The sequence below is a fragment of the Nannospalax galili genome, unplaced genomic scaffold, assembly GCF_000622305.1.
Source record: "Nannospalax galili isolate Female #2095 unplaced genomic scaffold, S.galili_v1.0 scaffold405, whole genome shotgun sequence".
NCBI classification, from domain to species: domain Eukaryota; kingdom Metazoa; phylum Chordata; class Mammalia; order Rodentia; family Spalacidae; genus Nannospalax; species Nannospalax galili.
In genome coordinates this window covers 3,131,690-3,153,514 of record NW_008354532.1, presented here as the reverse complement: position 1 = coordinate 3,153,514, position 21,825 = coordinate 3,131,690, and the positions used below count along the sequence as shown (strand labels likewise).

Genomic DNA, 21,825 nt, shown 5'->3' with positions numbered 1-21,825 from the left:
TGATGTAGACACTACGGAAATCAGTTTAGACTCTACAAGTGTTTCCTCAAAACACTAAGAATAGAACTACCATATGATCCAGATCCTCCTGGGTACATACCCAAAGAACTCTAAGTCAGAATACCACAGACAGATTTGCAAATCCATGCTTAGTGCTGCACAATTCATAATAGCTAAGATATGGAACCAGCCTAGATGCCCATCAATAGATGAAGAGATAAAGTGTGGTACATATACACAAAGGAATTTCATTCAGCCATAAGGAAGAATGAAATTATGACATTTGTAGTAAAATGGGTGGAACTGGGGGGATCATTATGTTAAGTGAAATAAGTCAAACTCAGGAAGATAAATATACTGTCTCATTTGTAGAGTCTAAATTCAAATTTATAGGGAAGCATATATTTATAAGAGAGGGAGATATATATATATATATAAATACTATATATATATATATATAGAGAGAGAGAGAGAGAGTCATAAGAGGAGAGGAAGAAGCTGGGCGTGGCACTCAGGAGGCAGGCATAGGTGGATCTCTGAATTCAAGGCCACCCTGGTCTATATAGTGAGTTTCAGGACAGCTGGGGCTATAGGGAGACCCTGTCTCAAAAAAACAAAAAAAGAGGAGAGGAAGAATTTAAAGGGAGGAAAAGAGAACAAGGGAGGATAATGAAATATATGTGGCACAAAAGCAGAAGGCAAAGGAGTGGGTAGGCTAGGGCAGTGTAGGGTCAATTAAGACCAAAGTATAGTGTTATACAATGCATGAAAATGTCATAATGAAATCAAATATTTTGCATGCTAACCTAAAGAAAGTAAGGTTTTTTTATTTTTATTTTATTTCATTGGTCTTTTTGAGACAGGGTCTCCCTGTAGCCCCAGCTGTCCTGGAACTCACTATGTAGAACAGGCTAGCCTTGAACTCACAGAGATCTGCCTGCCTCTGCCTCCCGAGTGCTGGGATTAAAGGCGTGCTACACCACGCCCAGCTAGGAAGTAAGTTTTTTAAAGACATTAGAAGAGAGTTGGGTGTGGTGGCACACATCTTTAATCTCAGCACTTGGGAAGGAAAGGTTAAGTACATCTCTATGAGTCTGAGGTCAGCCTGGCCTAGAAAATCAGTTTCAGGTCAGTTGAGGTGACACAGAAAGACCCTATCTCTAAATTAATAACTACATTGATAGATGGATGATAGATAGATGATAGATAGATAGGTAGGTAGATAGACAGACAGACAGACAGACAGATGATAGATTAGAAGAGTGGAATTTAGGGACTGGCCAGATGGCTCAGTGGGTTAATGTGCTTGCTGCTAAGTCTGATGAACTCAGGTTTGAGTCCCAGGACTCACATGGTGGAAGGAAAGAACCAATTCCCAGAGATTGTCCTCTGACCTCCACCCACATGCTGTGGCATACACATATCCCCTCCAACATACTAAATAAATGTAACTTAAAATAATTTTTTAAAGGAGAGGAATTTAGGGCAATATGGAAAAATTCAGATTTTCTGAAGTTTGGTTTCAAATGATGTCACACACAAAATATAAGGAAAAATAACCACCACCTACAAAGACAAATTACCCACCACAAAAAGAGCCTAGTTGTAAAACAGTATGTACAAAGAACAATTAAAGTCACATGTAAAATATGGCCACCTTCACAGAACCTTTAGCACAGTTGTCAGCAGGGTATCTGGCCCACTAGTCTTAGAGTGATGAATTTGCTATGCTCCACCTTTCATCCTACTTGTTACCCAATTCCTCTAGGGGCCATGATTAGTGAAAACAGATTGATCATAGTAAGTGATCAAGGAACACTAAGCCTAACTGATCTCTATGACAGCTTTCAAGAACAGGAGTGGGTCAGCTCCACTATGAAGTGGTATGAAGCCAGATGACTGTTTCCTCTTTAAGGGTAAGGGATGCTTTAGGTTTTTTTCTTTGGAGAAATCTCCTTGGTGCTAAAGAAACAAACTTTTATACAAGCTCCTGCTGTACAACATAGAAGTAATAACCCATAACGTACATATTCAAACAAGAAGGCCCACAAATAATAATTAAGCTCACTTTTTCTTCGAAATTTTATAATTCTACACTGCTTTACTTGCCCTAAAGCAACCAGTGGATAAACTATATCTATGTCTATAGTAGCATAAGTTATACAAATGTCCTTAATACCACTGGTGGACAGAACTTAATATACACAAATTATACCTCAGTACTGCTGACAACAGTAACAACAAAGCCACAAAATACTCCCATGTTCTACCTACAAAGAACAGCTGTCTCCTTCGGGTACTAAACTCTCCCTAAAAAATAGCCATGCAAAACTCACAAATTTAAGTTATACAGGTAACTCAAAATGATGTGTAGCTTGACTCTTTACAGACTATTACATCAAGTTTTAAAAGTTAGGGTACTCATGATCACATGAATTCTAACACTTAAGACAGCATCCTTTCTAGTTAACCTTGCCTTCCTTAGACATATGTCACTGGATTCCCAGAATAATACTGGGATGTGCAAAGTTATATAATTATGTGCTCTGTTACTGATTAGACATCAAACTAAGTATGCAAAAGATTAATTTTTTTGCATTATATCTGTTATAAAATTATATTGTTATAATTAATTTCATTTCAATATCAAGATCAGATTGACTAACCAAATGAAACAATGAAAAATGAAACAGGAAGTATATTGCTGAGCTAACTTTAGTTTTTTTATTTAAAAAATTGGTATCTCCCTGACCCCCGTGTGGATGCATGTGCCACGTTGTGTGTGTGAAGGTCAGAGGACAACTTTGTAGAGTAGGTTCTCTCCTTCACCTTTGAATGGATCCTGGGGTTCAAACTCAGGTCAACAGACTTGCATATGAAACATTTTTTACCCACAGAGCCATCTCATTGGCCCCTACTGAGCTATTTTTATATCAACTCATAGAAAATTCATTGGCATATTTAAGTTGGAGTCTATAAATCAGGTTTTTGATCAATTTCTATGTTTTCCATAATATAAAATAAAATGAAACCTTGAATGTATGATAAGTTTATTTCAGACTCATTAAGCTGTGTACTGAATGTATAGCATATCACAGTGAGTGATTTTGATTAGAGAAGCTTTGATATCACAAAATGAGCAATTTGTACAGTGAAACTTAAATAACTAGTTGTTAAATTTTTATATGGGAATATCATGATCCTATTGAAGATTTAGTAACTGTCACATATGGAAAGACTATATTAGAGGCCTCCAAATTCAAATTCTTTTGGAATGCTTTTAATGATACATTAAAACAAGTTTAAATGTAGTGTGTATTGTTATGTAATTAGGTGGCTGTTTTGTTTGTTTTTATGAGACATGGTCTATAACCCAAGCTGTCCTCAAACTCACTTTGCAGCTGAGGCTATGATGAATTCCTAATCCTTCTGTCCCCACCTCCCAGTGCCGGGATTATAGATGTGTGCTACCACGCTCAGCTCATAATCAGATGTTCTTAACTATGGAATACATTTTTTCTAAGTAAAAATCACTAGGTGAGAATCTAAATGTTAGAAAAAACTGGATTATGTGACAGGTGTGGTGGCGCATACTTTTAATCCCAGATCTTGGGAGGCAGAGGCAGGCAGATCTCTGTGAGTTCCAGGCCAGCTGGAGCTACAGGGAGACCCTGACTCAAAAAAGACAACAAAAAAAAACAAAAACAAAACAAAAAAAAATGGATTATGACTTCCTCTCTGAACTAGATGGAATAATGTAACCTCTTTTTCTCAGGTTTGCTTTGCTTTAAATGAAATCCAAGCATCCGTACCTCATGCCTGCCGTAAGTACCTAGTACTCCTACGTAGCAGCTACCGAGACTATAGCGTGTACTAACTCCCACCCACAGACAGAGGAAATGCACAAAACGCTAATTCAAAAGAAGTAGATCCAGATGATGAAACTGTTAAAATGAATGATTATAAGATAAATCTTGTTGGGTGCATGCCTTTCATCCTAACACTCAGGAGGCATGGGCAGGCAGATCTTTGAGTTTGGTGTTGTTAGTCTGCTCTACAAAGCTAATTCCAGGCCAATCAGGACTACATAGTAAGACTCTGTCTTTAAAACAAACAAAAACCAAAAAGTGTACATATGTGTGTGTGTGTGTGTGTGTGTGTGTATATATATATATGACTTTACATTTTTAGAATATTATTTTCAAGTATCTTATCTGCTAGACTGAAGACCCAGGAAATTCTTCTGTAGACTTAACTGCAGACAGCAAAACCTTTCATGCAAAATAGCACATTAATTTTACACATGCAAGATCAACAAGAAGCAAGGAAAAGAAGACAAATTCACCTTTCTCCACTGAAAAGCTTCGAACAAGGAGGGGGCGGGCAGAACTTACCTTTCCCTGCAGGCTGAGGTACTGCAAATCCAGGCAATAAAAAGGGTGCCCCTGTGGTAACACCAGCTGGCTTCAGTTCATTAACACCATATGTTGTCAGGGAAGTTATCAGATTCACCAGATCTTTCAAGGCATCTTTGGATTCTGCTTCTTTAGCTTGTTCCAATCTAGAAAAGGTATGATTTAGCAATTTTTCTCCTCTTTGGTTATATATTCTTAGATTTAATACAGAAATTACTTTGCAATTTCAAATGCAATAAATAAATGTATAATCTACTCACAGAAGTTTCTTAGAATTTTTCTTATTTAAAATAAGTATTTTCTAGCAATTTAAACATTTTGTTAAAAAACACTATAGTGTATTTCAAAGAGAAGCAGATCAATAAAAAGTATATGTCCTAATCTGGTCCTATAGTGTTATTCTGAGAAAACTACTAGCTGGCACAAAGATGTTTTTGTTTTGTATTGATACAGGGTCTTGCTGCACACTGGCCTGGAACTCATAGCAATCCTCCTGCCTTAGTTCACTCTTTCCTAACTCATTTTCTCTGTAAACAATATTTAAAAATGAACTTTACAGGATGAGCTCTAAGAACTGTCTATGCTTTGCATTAATTTGCTGAACTAATACTCTGAGGCAAAGCTCTAAGCATCTGAAACCATTCTCTAAAATGATCTGCATTCCTTCTGAAAGAAGCCTATCTTGTTTGCTTTGTTTGTTTTTTTGAGACAGGGTCTCCCTGTAGCCCCAGCTGGCCTGGATTTCACTATGTAGACCAGGCTGGCCTTGATCCCACAGAGCTCTGCCTGCCTCTGCCTCCTGAGTGCTAGGGCTAAAGGTGTGTACCACCACACCCAACCGAATTAACTTATGATAATGGCCTTAGTGAGAAAACAAAATGCTTAAAAGAACTGTATTTCTTAAAGAATAAGATTTATGGGGCTGGACAGATGGCTAGCGGTTAAGAACACTGACTGTTCTTGCAGAAAACCCGGGTTTGAATCCCAGCACCCACATGGCAGCTAACAACCGTCTGTAACACCATTCCCAGGGGACCCAACAGCCTCTTCTGACCTCCAGGGGCATTGCACGACATGGGTGCACTTACCTACATGCAGGCAATATATGCATACACATAAAATAAAAATAATAAAATATTTTTTAAAAATTTTTTTAAAAAGAATAAGATTTACTAGGGCTTCCCTTTAATAGAAATTAACAATTATTATCAAAATAAACTTGGCAAATGCACAAAACTACAAAAGGAGAAGTCTGCTCAGCATCACAGCTCAGACCAGCTTCAATACTCCAATGTGTTTTCAATTTGTTTGAGAATTCCATGTGTGTAAATGTATTTTGATGAAATCTTCCCCCTACCTTCTCCCCTCCAACTCCTCTCACCTGCCCCAATCACTTTTCCCTCCCAATTTCATGTATTCCTCCTTCCATCACCGCTCAGCTGTCAGTGTACGCATGGGTACAGCGCCACTGACTGGATCATAAGTTCTGTGTAACTTTAACTGTTTTCAATCTGGTTAGTCTTTATGTTATTTGTTGTCATACCACATTCACAATTTTGCAGCCTCTTTTTCTTTCCATTTTCCAGTGCTATACACGTCATTCTCCACATTAATGTCTGATCTCTACAGACATGCTGCTGCTGCCGTTCAGAGACAATTATGGCTCTGGCAAGGAGAAGCTGGAACAGCTACCAAATGCAAGCTCACTAATACACTCTGAAGTATGCGATTATACTCCCCACATTAGCATCATATTGGTTCATGAAGATGAAAGTATGTGTCAAGAGTCTTAAGGTTTGAGGGTCCAGTACCTTATCAACCTCTCAAGGGAATGCAGCAATTACCCACCCCTTCAGAAGTGATGGAGGGAACTATTTAATCAGCATTCATGCCTGCTCTGACAGATGGGGACCATATATATAGAAGTATTTTCTTGGGGGTTACTGAACATTAACAGGAAGTAGGATAAACTGCTGTTGTGCTGTCTTGTAATAGAGCAAATGTTTTAAAAATAATGAGTGTCCAAGGACCATAGTGGGGGTGACTCTATTCTTTTCCTAGAAAATTTATAAACAATCACTTCCTACTATGTATATACATGTACTGTTGGGGATGAAAGAGGAGATTAAGTGAAACATTTAGCAGTGACTAATTTGTTTTATATATACACTTGTAAGGTCTAATTCAATCGACATAATTGTGAGTGCCATTAACGTCATTAATAAAAATAACCAGAACTACTTGAGGAAAACCAAAAATAGAATTGAGCAATAAGAATTTATACTTAAGAGCTGGGCATGGCAAATGTCCATCTTTAATCTTTAATTCCAGCACTTGGAAGGCAGAGGCAAGCAGACCTCTGTGAGACCCAAGCTAGCCTGTTCTACATAGGCCAGCTGGAGATACAAGGAGACCCTGTTTTAAAAAAAAAAACTAGCTCTCCTAGTCCCTCCTGTCACAGTTGCTAGAAAACAGCAGCATTATCCTTCATGTCTGAGTTCATGTTTGTGATCTGCATTTGACAATTTTATTTGAAATGTACTTTTCATGCTCTGTGAGACAGGAAAGGAGTAAAGCCAAGAAGACATCCAAGAATATATTAAATAGACATTTCTTTGATTTCTTCCTATTAGCCTGTTTCCACTGCTGAAAAAACTCAAAACAAAAATCACCTGACATTTAAAATATATTCTTAAATTGTGGGGTTTACCTAAGCAAGAGATCACAAAGAAAATTATATCCTTGCCATATCCGGAAATCATCCAGAAGTGTTTGGGAGACATCGCTGGAATCTTTGAGGAAACAAGAAAGCCCAGCAAACATCTCAACAATTTCTAGGGGAGACAGGTCATCTGACTGCTGCATATTCTGAACACATGTTGATAAGCATTCTTTTTCTGTAAGAATAAAGAATGAAATCAGTATGTATTATGTCCATTGCTTAAGAAAATTGTTTTCATTACAATACATTAAAATTTAATGCTGCATCAAACACCAGTATGAAGTATAAAATGCTGCAAGACAAATGCTACACATTCGAAAAGCAAATGGAAAACTAAAATTCATTGCAATGTTCTCTAAGTAGTAACAAAGGATAACACAGGAACATGTTGAAAAATAGCTGGCATTTATTCTAGTTCCTACATTGTACTTTATTCTTATTAGTAAACAAATCAATGCTTCAAAAATATTTGGTCTTTCATATTGATATATGAGTAACAGGGTAAAAAAATTTAAGAAGGAAAAAATCATTAAGTACTCAAAAGTTCAAATTAGAGTGAATATAGATCAATGAAATAAATCCAGAAATAAAAATTTTTAAATTATGTTTATAGTATGTACTATCAGTTTAAAACACAGTTATAACACATCAATACTTGGAGGACCCAGTGTCCTAAAACAAAAGCTAAGATCAACACAGGAATAGGAGGGAAAAAATTAAGAAGTAGTTCAGGTATCAGGCCCTAGGTTTCACACATATATAAGTGAACAGATTTCAAATGAATTACTTTGAAAGTTTTAGGACAATTTTGCATTTATGTCTATTTGTATTTTAAAAGCGACTACAGCAATTACCACTTATATCTGTACCTTGAAGTTCAGACAATACCATGTGTAAATTAGGCAGATGATTCCTCTTTAGTGCCTATTTCCTCTCTAGCTCACCAAGATTATCTGGCTGTTTAAGGTCTTTAGAAGTACTGACAATGGTAGCATTTCAAAAATGCCTGCTTTGGGGCTGGAGAGATGCCTCAGCGGTTAAGAGCACTGACTGCTCTTGCAGAGGACCCAGGTTCAATTCCCAGCACCCACATGACGGCTACAAACTGTCTTAACTCCAGTTCCAGGGGAATCCGAAGCCCTCTTCTGACCTCCGTGGCATTGCATGACACGGGTGCACTCACACACATGCAGGTAATACACTCATACACACAAAATAAAAATAATAAATAAAATAATTTTTAAAAAAGCAGAAAAATGCCTGCCTCTTTCAGTAGAAGAGAAGATTAGGCCATGGCAGCTCACACTGAATTATGACTGCATATCACACAACAATCAAATCATTTAAGATTTCTCACATTGGAAATATCCAACAAATCAAAAAGTATTCTCACATTGGAAACACTTAATAAAATCAAAAAGAACGGTTTCCTCCTGGGAAATCTATGTATGTATGTATGTATGTATGTATTTGGGAGGCCACTATAGAGTGAACCAAGGCCCTTCACATGCTGGCAAAGCCCTTTACCCCTGAGCTATGTACTCAGGCTTTGTTTTCTTTTTATTTTGAGAATGGGTCTCACTAAGTTACCTAGACTGGACTTAAACTCATTCTGTAGCCAAGCTAGGCAGGCCTTGAATTTTCTATCCTCCTGCTTTGGCCAAATGTGGTCCGACAAAAATTTATGTTTTAATTTAAAGGCCAATCCTTGGATGATTTAGAGATTCTAATAAATCTATCATCAACCAAAGAAAAATGAAAGTGGAAGCACAGGACGAGGTCCTCACCATGAATATACTTCACCACGTTGACACTCAGCCCATGACGGGAGATGGTCATGAGGACTTCTCCCGCACTCTTCCTCCAGGGCAGGTTATAGGGGGGGCACCAAGAAGTTATTGCACTGAATAAGAGCTGGAGGTCATCTTTCTGAGCCAGCTCCTCCGCCGGAGAAACAAAACTGCAGAGTTTTACTAAGATCTAAAGGTCAAAAGAAAATGAGAGGATGTGTAAGTAAACAAGAAGTCGAGGAAAGGCAAGAGCTGGAGAACAGTGACCTAAATATCACTCAGATGTTCAGAGTAAGTATTGGGCAAAGTCAGTAAATCATAAGGACCACTGCTCTTAAGCAACATTAAAAAGACATCTGTAATTTAGGTGTATGTTAAAAACAGCTTATTTAAAAAAATATATTTACTATCCGTCTTCAGCATGCATTTTTGTACATGGCATTATCATATTGCCTTTCATATTACATTTTACCTTTCTAATTTAGTTTTTCGTTTTTAATTTGCATTGGTGAAATGCAATTTAAAAAGCACATGAGGCATTACTCAAGCTAGACATCCGAAAGTGATTTTCAGATTGTTTCTATTTTATATACAAGAAGGAGATGTTTGAATAGCATAAATCATCTTAATTTGGAAAGATCTTTTAATTACATCAGTTGACAGAAACCTTCTGAAGTTTGGCTTTCAAAGAAGATATACTTCATTAACTCTAGAATAAAACCTTATGATGATTTGCAAAATGCACCCTACAGACATAGAGCACTGAGAACCTGCTTCATAGACGATTTGACACGGTTTCTACCCAATCCTCTTTCTTCCGAACCAATTTTAATGTCAGGAAACATCAACTTTTCTTCTCTGCGCTACACTTGCTCATCTAAATAGTTCTGAAAATAAAAGATGCTATAAAAGTTTTTTGTCCTCTTAAAAAAGTTCTTCATGAAATTTGGGTACTTTAATACTAGTAATAAAACTTCTAAATATATTTGAAATACCATGTTTTATACAAGAACGCTGTATCCTCCATTTCCTACACAAAACCAAAACTTTACTAAAAACAAAGACTTCCTAGTTTATAGCTGCCAACTTTTGGTAATAAAGGATTGAGGACTGGGGCAGTATGCCTGTCTTTTCCATAGCAAATACAGAAGGATGTGTATAGAGGGGGTTGCTGTCAATTCTGTTTGCTGTTGGTTCTGATACTGCCTTCGTGATTAGAGGGACAGATGCCAGTTCTCTAATTTGTAACAGAAAAAAAACCTAAAAACAGTTTTTAAAGAATCCAAACCAAATCCCTGATCACACAAATAAACTAGATTTAATGATTCCTTCAATCTGTTGAATCCTAAGATAATTGGTTCCTAATTCCACAGGCAAAATGATTCTTGCGAACAATCTAGCATAATCCTTTCACTTTTCAGGATGGAAACTGAGGACTCTTCCTTCCCTTTCACCCCTACAGTACTTCTAGTTGGAGGGACTCTGTTACAAAGACCATCCAAGTATGGCAGAGTAATAACTGTTCATCAGCAAAACAATGAATGCCTGAATGTAGCAGTACCAACCGCTAAGACCCAGGAAACCATCTGTCACACAGTGCAAACATGGAGATTGTATCTAGCACGAAACATTTAATACACTTGCATCAATTGACTTTCTAGACAAAATGATGAAACTACCATGTAGACTGGGATGAAGCACTAAAACAAAGGAACCGAAGTACCAAGGGAGCCCTGGGCTGGAAGAGGACAGGGGGTCCCTACCACGGCTGCTCACTGTGAGCCATACACAGAGACATCAGTTTCTATAACCAGAATGGAGGAGTTGACTGAAGCTACACTTTGGGCTCCTTTGTATCTTAAAGTTCAGTGATTATGCTACATTAACATAAGCCCATTATCTGAAAGGCAGCATCCGTGTTTCTAACACAGGGACTTTAAGTTTTTAAACAAAAAGATTGTTATGCTAACTTGGGTGCCAGGATTAGAAAATCAACTTCCACTTACTGCTTAAGGTCTTAATTCCTTTTTTAGAAAGTGTTCATTGAAATGGGGCCACTATTCTAACCATCAAGACTAAGCCACTATTCATCAGCAGGGTCTCCCATCAGCTTTAATTCCTACATGATGTATTCCTTCTCTTGATCCCACAGCTTTGATCATCTGCTGGTTGAAGATATAATCATTTTGGGGAAAAACAAAAGATCCGAAGTTACAGAGTTGTTCTGCAAGTTATATAAGGCTTTAAAAGAGGCACAAAACTATCTAATCAATCAACTGTTAAAAAACGTTTTTTTAAGTGTCTGTGAGATGCCCAGCCCTAAATTAGTGACACATCTACAACGCAACCTCTATACCTAAGGCTCAGAGAACACAGCAGAACAGGGGACAGAGAAAATACTAATGTATCTCTGAACTCTCACCAATGAAGTTTCCCCATGTCACAGACAGTGATTAACACAGAAAGCCACAAGTGGCCAAAATGTGGAGAATAAGAGACTTCAGAGTGTATGCCCCTGGATAAGACTCCTATACTAAACCTCTGCCACCCAGAGCTCAGGGACCATTGCAAAAGTCAGGGCAGAAAGACTGTAAGAGCCAGAGGTAGTAGATCACACAAGGAAATAGTTTTCTGAGTGGCTGGGAACTTGCTCACATGAACTTAGAGTGATGGTGACAGCATGCACAAGACCCATACAAACTCAAATCAGACAAAAATCTAGCATAGAAATGAGTAAGAAGCCCCAACCTTTAGCTGAGGAACTATTGGCAACTGATCACTGCTGGGTGAGGGAGAGTTGGCCTTCTTTAAGGAAATGATGTTAGATAAGTTGACCAGGCTCCAGTGTAGTGGATCAACTCATTCTGAGGGACATTTGGGAATACAAACTTGACTCAACAGGCTTAACACATAAGATAGAATATACAAAATCCAGTGTGGGGGGTATGGTGAGTTGCAGACGATCAAGATATATTGTATCAAATGCACAAAAATTCAATTAAAAAAAACTTTTGAGGCAGAGTTTCACATAGCCTAAGATGGCTTTGAATTCCTTATACAGCAAAGGATGATCTTGAACTTCTGATCCTCTTGCCTACACCTCCTGAGTGCTAGGATTATAGGTGTGAACTACCACACCCAGTTTATGCAGTGCTGGGGATTAAATCAGGGCTTCCTGTATGCTAGGCTGGCATTCTACCAATTGAGCTACATCTCCAGGTCCTAAATTATTTGAGACAGTATTTTAGCTGACGATTGTAGTCTTCTCCCTTCTTAAAACTGCCTTGGCATCCCATTCTCCACCCTTTCCACAGAAACACCTTTTCAAAGCAGTCACTCTTGCGGTAAGGGCTCTATGCCAGAGGTACTCATGCCACTCTAATCCGTACCCAGGCCATCCTGTCCAGCACGGATCCACTGTTCTCTCTAGTCTCTTCTTCCTCTCATGGCAACAGCACCAGTCACTTTTATTTAAAGTCTAGTATGTGCTAAGCAGAGAACCATAGCTCTTTGAATTACTCCATCTAAAAACCTTTAAGGCATATATTATTTTTACTTTGTAGGTGAGAAAATTTGCATCTGCAGTTATATAACTTCAGAAACCTAGATTCATAGGTAATATTATTTTATTTTACAATGCAGTGGTTTAAAAACTAGAATTTGTCATCTTTGTAACTGTAAGAGTATGTTACAGTATTGTTAACTATATGCAGAGTTGTGCAATGGAATTCTAGAACTTTTCATGCTATGAAGCTGCAGCTTTATACTCAGTAACCAGTCCCTAATAATCATTCTACTTTCATTCTGATTATCTGATGACTTTAGATGCCTCATATAAGTAGAACCATGCAATATTTATCTTTTTCAGTGAAAAATATTCTTTATATTACATTAAGTTCATGAACAGACTACATTCTGAATGTTTGTAGGCTGCTTGTTCTAAAACTGTTCTCCCAAGAAAGGGTACCAAAAGAGGGTATTTATATTTACCGGTTGTTCAAGAAAAGTCCTTTAAATCTCTGTTTATCACATTCAATAAAAGAACAGTGGTAGTGATAGGAAATAACTTTCCAAGGTGCAAGAGGAAGTGGGCAATAGCCAGTACAAAAGACTGTTTGCTTTTCTATTTTTTAAAAGATTGTATTTTTATCATTTTTAATTAAGTGTATGTCTGCATGTGGGTATGAACACATGTGTGGGTGCCCAAGGAGGCCAGAGGCATCAGATCCCCTGGAGATGGGATTTATGGACAGTTGTGAGCTGCCTAATGTGGTTGCTGGGAACAAAATTTACATCTTCTTCAAGAGCAGTTCATGCTTACCTGCTGACCCATCTCTCCAGCATCTAGACTATGTTTTCTAAGATCGATATTTACGAGCTAGAGAATGCCTTTTTATAAACAGAAATGATACAGACTTTCTTGTCTTTATAAGACATACTGCCCAAATTTAATGTGATAAATGTCAAAAATATTTTTCCTTTCTTTTTTTTTTTTGGTCTTTTTGAGACAGGGCCTCCCTGTAACCCCAGCTGTCCTGGAACTCACTATATAGACCAGGCTGGCCTTGAACTCACAGAGATCTGCCTGCCTCTGCCTCCCAAGTGCTGAGACTACATGATATCTCAAATATAATTTTATCAGCTGGATCTGTTGAGAAAAATAATGCTAATGCTTCACTCAAATATCCCTGAAAAATATTTTGATATTCCTTCTTCATTTATGAGAAAATGTAATTATAAGGAAAAGTCATATCATCATAAATGGAATGAAATGCCATAAAAAAATGGAATAGGTTGGGGCTGGAAAGATGGCTCAGTGGTTAAGGGCATTGACTGCTCTTGCAGGGGATCCGGGTTCGATTCCCAGCACCCTCATGGCGACAAACAACTGTCTGTAACTCCAGTTCCAGAGGATCCGATGCCTTCTTCTGATCTCTGTGGGCATTGCAGGACACGGGTACACCTACCTACATGCAGGCAATACACTGGCATACACATAAAATAAAATTTTAAAAAATTAAAAAAAAAGAAAAGAAAAGAAAAATGGAACAGGCAACTAATGATGACATGCACCTACAATTCCAGCACTAGGGGGTTGAGACAGGAGGATTGAGTTTGAGGCTACACAGTGAGAACCTGTCTTAAAACAAAGCACTAAGTTAAGTGGGTCATTTACTTAAGAAATGCTCTCATTTCATTTTACACAGTTCCTGAAACAACAGGTGAAATGAGTAGTTTCCTTACCTGGACAAAAACTTTCTGGAGTAGTCCTCGACGCTCTGCTAGAGGTAGCTCATTCTGTGCACCTCCAACTGCCTCAGGCACATGTGGAAGGTCAAAAAACAGATACAAACATTTAACCAGGGTGGAAGGCACTGACATCGTTGTCATGCAGTCCACGGTTTTCTGGAAAACAAACCAATAGAAGTGAATAGATAGACAGATGGGTGTAACTGCAATTGGCACAGCTGAGTAATTCACAGAGATTAAGCAGGAAATTATATACTAAGATCATTTTCAAATGCATGCAAGAATTAAAAAATGACTTCATACTGAGAAACATTCAATTTGCTGTTTGTACACATTTTCTTTAATCAGATGAGGCTGGTTTAATGGTCATTTATTAAATTTGATATTTATCAAGAAGCAGCTTGTTTCAAAGAAGACAAACTTTAGGAATTTGAGAAAAACGCACTAGTTAAACATGGTGGTGTACAACTTTAATCCTAGCACTCTGGAGGCTGAGGAAAGTGCATCTCTGTGAGTTTGAGGCAGTCTGGTCTACATAGGGAGTTTCAGACTGGCCAGTGAAACCCAGCCCAAAGTCTATCCTGGCTACAGGGTGAGCTCAGGCCAGCCTGGTCAACTTAGTGAGAACCTGTGTCAAAATAAAAATAAAAGACAGGCTGGGGATTTACTTAGTTAGTAGAGTACTTACCTAGTGTGTGAGGCCCTGAGTCCAATCCCAGTACCGAAAAATAAGTGAACAAATAAACAGATTTACAAAGCACTAAATGGTATATTATTTCTTTTATTACCACTTTATATTTATTCTTATTGGAAGTTCTTGGGTTGAAGGACATCTGAGAGAGGCAACATCACTGACAGATGGAGCTCTATTTTTTTCAAAGATTTACAAAGGAAGCAATTATGGATAACCTATTAGAAACCATCTCACTATTGCTAGGAAGTATGATCTAGTTTCAAAATATGCCATAGTGCAGTGTAACATAAAGTTGTACTGTGCTAGGGATCAACAGATTGGCATCATTTTCAATCATTTACTTTCTCCTCAGGCATACTTGTGGAATGTCTAGAGTGTGTGAGGCAGTGCATGGAGTCCTTGTCTTTCAAAAGATCGCACATTCTATAAACTTTAATAGATCTCTAAGAAACTCTTGATTCAAACTCCCACTGACAATGGCAGTACATACAACTCAATATAAATGGGAAGGATCAACACTGTCAGGAGTGAAACATAATTGTAAAGAATTAAAACAGGGAAAAATCACCTCGAAGACATATAAGACGTTAGATGATAGATCACAGCAGGTTTGAAGACCCAGAGTCCAAAGGGTTGACTCCTGAAAAGCCACAATAATGAACTAATCCTTAATTAGTGTTCATTGCACAAAAGGTATATGTGGTATGTTATCTATTCCTCGGGGCCAACATTGTGTGGAAGATACTATTCCTGTAAGGTCTGTACTTTCCAAGGAAAGTGAGTGAGGCTCATCTTTTGCATACCCTACTCTAGGTTGGAGAGCTGGTTGAGTGTCTGCTCAGCAACCCACAAAAACAGTCTCACATTCGACTTTTCTTTTACTGGTGATGGACACACAATGAAGTGTCACCAACAAAGCAACAGAATGAGAATTCAGGAAATCAGCCTGTAGTAGTTCAGATCATAAATTAGCAGAGAGAGTAGTAAGGAAACTAACAGAGGACATGTAGGAGAAATGAGGCCTGAACGACTGCAGCACTGGGGTGATGGAGAGGACAGAGCTACATGAGCAGCCCCTTGCAAGGCCTGGCCCACCTCTACACAGACATGTCATTTCCTGCATCTCTGCTCCATGCACCTTCAGCTTACTCCACACCACCAAGCACAGAATGCGCAGTCGGAACGCCTACCCAACCCTTAGTTTCAGAATGTTTAACACTCACATTTCTATGGCCAAAGGGGGCACATGCCCCACTATTGTATTTGAAGGTACTTTCTGTCTTCTACATGCGGATCCTCTTGATATCTCGCTGCTACCAGAGAAAATGGCGCTCAAACAAAAACAGCAGCTCAAGGCATAATGTGGAATTTGCTTTTAAAATGGATCATTTTCCAGTCAAATCATCACTAGCTTTCCTTCCCATTATGCAAAGCAGTGTGGCTTTTCATTTTCATCTTATTACTGAAAAATTTAAAGTATAACTTGGCATCCAAACTGGCATTTGGTAAAATGTGTAATTGTTAAGTGATTAGGCACTGCCTGATTCTTTTCCTACTTTTTATTTTATTATTATTATTATTATTATTATTATTATATATATATATATTTGGTATTTTTGAGACAGGGGTTCCCTGTAGCCCCAGCTGGCCTGGAACTTGCTGTGTAGACCAGGCTGGCCTCGAACTCAGAGATCCTCCTGCCTCTGCTTCCCGAGCACTGGGATTAAAGGGGTGCGCCACCACGCCCGGCCCCTTTTTTTAAAAAAGAACTTGGTTTAATTGTATAGCCCAGGCTAGCCTCTAACCCACTATGTAGCCTAGGCTGGCCTCGTACCTGGCCAGCCTCCTGAATACAGCTGTATGCCACCAGGTCAGGCTCTTTTCTTACTGGTAAGACTATCTACCCATTCATGGAGTTAAGTTCATCTACATTCACCGAGTTTCTATCATGTCAGGTGTCATGGTAGGACAGTCTGCTCACAAATTGGAAGGAAACATAAAGCATCTACAGAAATACCAGTAAAATTTAGAAACATTCCATTAAAATTTAACACGAAACACATAGAAAATACTGACAGTAACTACCTCACTTAAATGGGAACTTTATTTTGAGACAGGGTCTCCCTCTAGCCCCAAGTGGCATAGAACTCACTATGTAGACCTGGCTGGCCTTAATCCCACAGAGATCTGCTGGCCTCTGACTCCAGGGTGCTGGGATTAAAGGCGTGCACCACCACACTAGGCAGAAATGGTAACATTTTAATAGCATGTGGTGATTTGCTGCTTTGAACCAAATTTTGCTACTGTAGCACAGAAGTAGTCACAGGTACCATCAACAGCATCAGAATTAAGATTCTTGCTAGTAATCCAGTGTAGTCACAGACACAAGAAACAATGGTCTACTTTAGGACTATCTGAGGGTTACACAGGGTGACTGGCCCCTCCTACTTGCCTGGGACTGAGGGGTTTTCTAGGGCACAGGGCTTCCTATGCTGAAACTTTAGAAGTCTAAGTTCTGGAAAAGAGAACAAGTTCGTATTGAAGATTACCTATGTAAAACAAGTAAATGGAAAAACAAAACAGCAACCGACAAAAGAAAACAAGGGAAAAGTCCAAGTACAAGGTACTTGGGACTAGCGACTGAGTTAAAGATTGCGATACTAAGAAGTATCACTAATTCTGCTGTGACCAGTCACAAAAGCATGGCCAGTCACTTTTGTATAAAGTCCATTATCATATGGTGTGAGATAAGGTTAGGTTCACCGAGTTTAGACAATAGAAAACCAAGATGAGTTTTCATTATGATAGGTAATTATACTGTAGATTTTAGAAAATTGAATACATCTCATTTCAAGAGCATGAAAGGCCAAAAATAAGGTATACAAATGGCTCATTCACAAGTACATTCAACATGTATTAAGTACTTAGAGCTGAGTTAAGGAAAATAAAAACCAGTCTCTAGAATAAATCTGGTGAAAACATGGATTATCTTGAAAATGTCAATATTTCCTCTGTCATTTATTTCTTATGAGCTTAGAAATGTGCCTAACTCATGCATAGCTGATGGGTTACCTCCCTCTAGTCACCGGCAGTCCATCTGATGCCAAGCATGCTCTAAAATGGTATGTTTATGTGTATTAAAACATGACAAAGATGGAAAACACTGCTCTGAGCTGCATGTTTCCTCATGAGAAAAGGGGATACAACAAGAGAGCCTCAGGGCTGGAGAGGTGGCTCAGCAGTTAAGAGTGCCAGCTGTTCTCTAAGGGGACCTGGGTTCAATTCCCAGCATTCATATGGCAGCTAACAACTGTCTTTAACTCCAGTTCCAAGGGAATCCAACGCCCTCTTCTGACCTCCATGGGCACTGCATAAAACTGGTGCACTTACACACATGTGGGTAATATACTCATACACATAAAAAAATAATATTTATGGCCAGGCGTGGTAGCTCACACCTTTAATCCCAGGACTTGGGAGGCAGAAGCAGGCAGATCTCTGAGTTTGAGGCCAGCCTGGTCTACCTAGTGAGTTCCAGCTGGGGCTACAGGGAAAAAACATAATAATAATATTTTTTAAAAACAAAAAAAAGAGAGCCTTACAGAGTTATTGTGAGAAGCATGAAGTGATATCACAGAAGAGTCAGTAGAACAAACATGATTCCCATCTCTTATTTGGATATGAAGATACTATAATATCAAAATCCCAAGACAAGATACTGAAGGTTTGAGTTATCACACATGAACATGAAGAGCTCACCTGACCAGAGGAGGCCAACAGGTTAATTGTTGTCAGAAGCATCCAGCCTCTGCTGGCTTCTTCACTCTGATTGATCTCCAGGAACTGGACTATGGCCCGACTTGCAGCCTCTGTAGAACCAAAGGGAAGCTAATAAGCAGGGAGAAATTACTCATAAATCTAAAATCATTAAAGTATACCAAGGAAAAGACCACATCCCAGGCAAACATAGTATTTACACCCGCGCTCTTTTGTACTCTGGAACATTTACACTCAGTCTTTTAATGAATATACGTGTATGTATATTACTTATATCGCTAATATGGAACTGTAAAAAGCTAAAAGCTTCTTTAGGGAAAAGTCTATGATGACCTAATAAAGAACACTCATGGAGGAGGTGAAATCTGATCTAAACCTGCCTGGAAAACAAGTGCATGTCTCGGGACTGGGCAGAAGGGGTGGAGAGAAAAGCAGCACAGCAGCCAAACAAAGTGGGGCCAGAGGGTGAGGCAGACATGCACAGAGCAATATGAGAAACCACACGGTCACTGTTTTGGAAGAGAATACTTTCAAAAGTAGAGCCAATGTCAACAGCAGTGATTAGAAACATGCTTAATGATGAAGGCAACAGGCAAGCTAAATGCTGTATTTGACTCTGGGTAAAAGGAGCAGTTTCATGGTGAAGGCAGAAAAATTATTTTAAGACTATTATTCTCATAGTAAGGCAGACTAGCAGGCCAAAAAGACTGGTGATAGGAAAATAAAATTAGGATGTTGCCTGGATGATACCCACAGAGACAGCTATAGAGGCTAGCATAGGTCCAAGATAGCGAGGCACGACATTATTCATAAAACTGTAGTGTTAGAACAATCTTTGAAGGCCAATTCAGTTGATTATACTTTTAAGAGAAATGAAAATGGGGTTCATAAGATGCCTCAGCAGGTAAAGGTATTTACAGCAGAACCTTATGACCCGAATTCTATCCTCAGGACCCAGAGGGTGGAAGCAGAAGGCCAACTCCCACGAGAACATGTGCACTGAGAACATATGCATACTAAATAAATAAATAAATAAATAAATAAATAAATAAATAAATAAATAAGATCGCTGTGCAGGACTCCCCTCCTAGCCAGGCAGATATCACCCTCAGGATTTCAGCTGGGCCTGTTTGCAAAAGATCATCACAGCTGGGCTTTGTGACCATGGCAATTCTATCATAGAAGGAAGGGGTAGGAAGGAGTAGCCAGCCATTCCTCCTAGTGACTGCACACAATTTTGCCCTACTTGCACAGGGTCTCGGGGTCTTGGGGAGGGCCTAAAGTATACAGATTTGGAAGAAATAAGGGGGAGGCTCAAGTTATGAAGCCATGGGGAGCCAACATCCCTGATGGGTTCAGACCTTCCAGTATGGCTGTTTTAGGATCACCCATACTCTGTAAGAATCCCCAATAAACTCATTGGCTCTCCAGGGTGAACTTAGGTGGAATCAATCTTTGGTTTTCTTTGTTGGCACCTTATGAGAAGAGTGTAGACACTGTGTAGTTTCTCTACCTCGAAGGAGAAAATTCTTCTAACAGTGATTAAAATTTTGTAGATATTTTAATAAGTACAAATAGTTCATGATGAACTAACTGGGTAAGAAACTAAACTGCACTTAACACTTAATGAAGAAGCAGAAACACTACAATTTATATCTTACATGTGCTGCTTTTCTTCTGTTTAGTGTTTTCTTAGATAACTCAATTCAAAACTTACATACGATGTTGTGCTGGACACATTTTATATTTACACACATGTACTTGAAGAAATATTTTAACAGGAAAACAGGAAACATTTTAAAAAATATTTTATTTTACTTAATTTTTTTTTTAATTTTATGTGTATGTGTATATTGCTTGCAATGTAGGTAAATGCATCTGTGTTGTGCAATGCCTGCAGAGGACAGAGGAGGCTGTCGGATCCCCTAGAACTGGAGTTATGGACAGTTGTTAGCTGCCATGTAGGTGCTGGGATTCGAACCTGGGTCTTCTGCAAGAACAGTCACTTGTTCTTAACAGCTGAGCCATCTCTCCAGGCCCAGGAAATATTTTTAATAGTTTATTTTTAATGAGTCTGAATTACGTATCAGGTACAGTTTTCAGTGCTTGTGGGTTTAGCTTATTCAATTTTCACAAGAACTAGGTGAGTTATTTTCTCTTAGTATGCCTCTTCCAGAAAAAAGTTGAAAAATGGGGAAGATAAGTAATATGGCAACACAGTTAGTGAGCTCATCTTTAAATCCAGGCTGTCTAATCTGTAAGAGGCAAAAAGGTATTTTTTAAAAATCAGGCTAGAGAGACATCTCAGTTGGTAAAGTGCTTGCAATATAAGTCTGAGTCCCTGAGTTTGACTCCCAGAACCCATTAAAATAAAAAAAGCTGGGCGTGTTCAAAACAGTATCTACTGGACATGACTTGTGCACTCATGATTTAATACAGATGTGAATACCTGCTTAAGACCTGTACAATACTGGTACCTTCAATATCTCATCAAGAAAGGAAAAGAGCTCTTGAGGCCCACCCCTACTGAAGGGACTATTGGCAGTTAATAGTGGCGAGGGAAATGGATGTTATTTTCTTCACTGAGAAGCTGCCTATTCTCCAGTAAATAACCTACCACACATGCTCATGGAGGCAACCCTATGTAAACTCAGTGGGTCATATACACAAAAAAGACATGAAACTAATGAGGGGGAGGATTGCTGGGAAGAAGGGTTTCAGTTGGAGGAGAAGAAGACAGGGTATAGGGGGTGGAGAAGGACTAAAATCCATTATAGACATGCTCACTGGTCAGCAAGCCTTGCCTACTTAGGGAGTTCCAAACCAGTGAGAGACCCCTGTTTCAAAACAAAACAAACATAGACCTGCTGAGGGGTACCCCAATTGCCTCACCCTGTATCCTTGTTCAGCATGGAAGCCAGAGCAGTCTGTGTCCTGATTTCCTATTGGCACTTTGGGTAACCTCTTCAGAGTGTAGGACCCTGAGACCCTCTTCATTCACCCGCTACCCCCGATCCCTCCAGACCCCCACTAATTGCTCTTTTAGCTTCTGTAAAATGCTTGGCTGCTGCTTTAGACATGCCTAGACATGCCCTGACCCCTGCCTGCTATCCCCCCCCTTCCAGGAAACTATAGATTAAGCATGCCCAGGCATGAAAACTGCCCTATAAGGTAAAA

General features: G+C 38.9%; 1 protein-coding gene across 7 annotated transcripts in view; it reads right to left on the bottom strand.

The window, feature by feature from the left end:
• Wdfy3 (WD repeat and FYVE domain containing 3) overlaps positions 1-21,825 on the bottom strand; it is a 269,996-nt gene that overhangs the window by 150,778 nt on the left and 97,393 nt on the right. For 6 of the 7 annotated variants that reach the window (XM_017802846.2, XM_017802849.2, XM_029555330.1 and 3 more), the window contains 5 exons: positions 18,631-18,740; positions 14,172-14,333; positions 8,925-9,117; positions 7,126-7,312; positions 4,395-4,561 (listed from right to left, as the gene is read on the bottom strand). In XM_017802846.2, coding sequence (XP_017658335.1) covers positions 4,395-4,561; positions 7,126-7,312; positions 8,925-9,117; positions 14,172-14,333; positions 18,631-18,740 — 819 coding nt within the window. Of the gene's footprint in view, positions 1-4,394; positions 4,562-7,125; positions 7,313-8,924; positions 9,118-14,171; positions 14,334-18,630; positions 18,741-21,825 lie in introns of those variants that run through there. The other variant, XM_029555333.1, reaches the window with a different exon arrangement.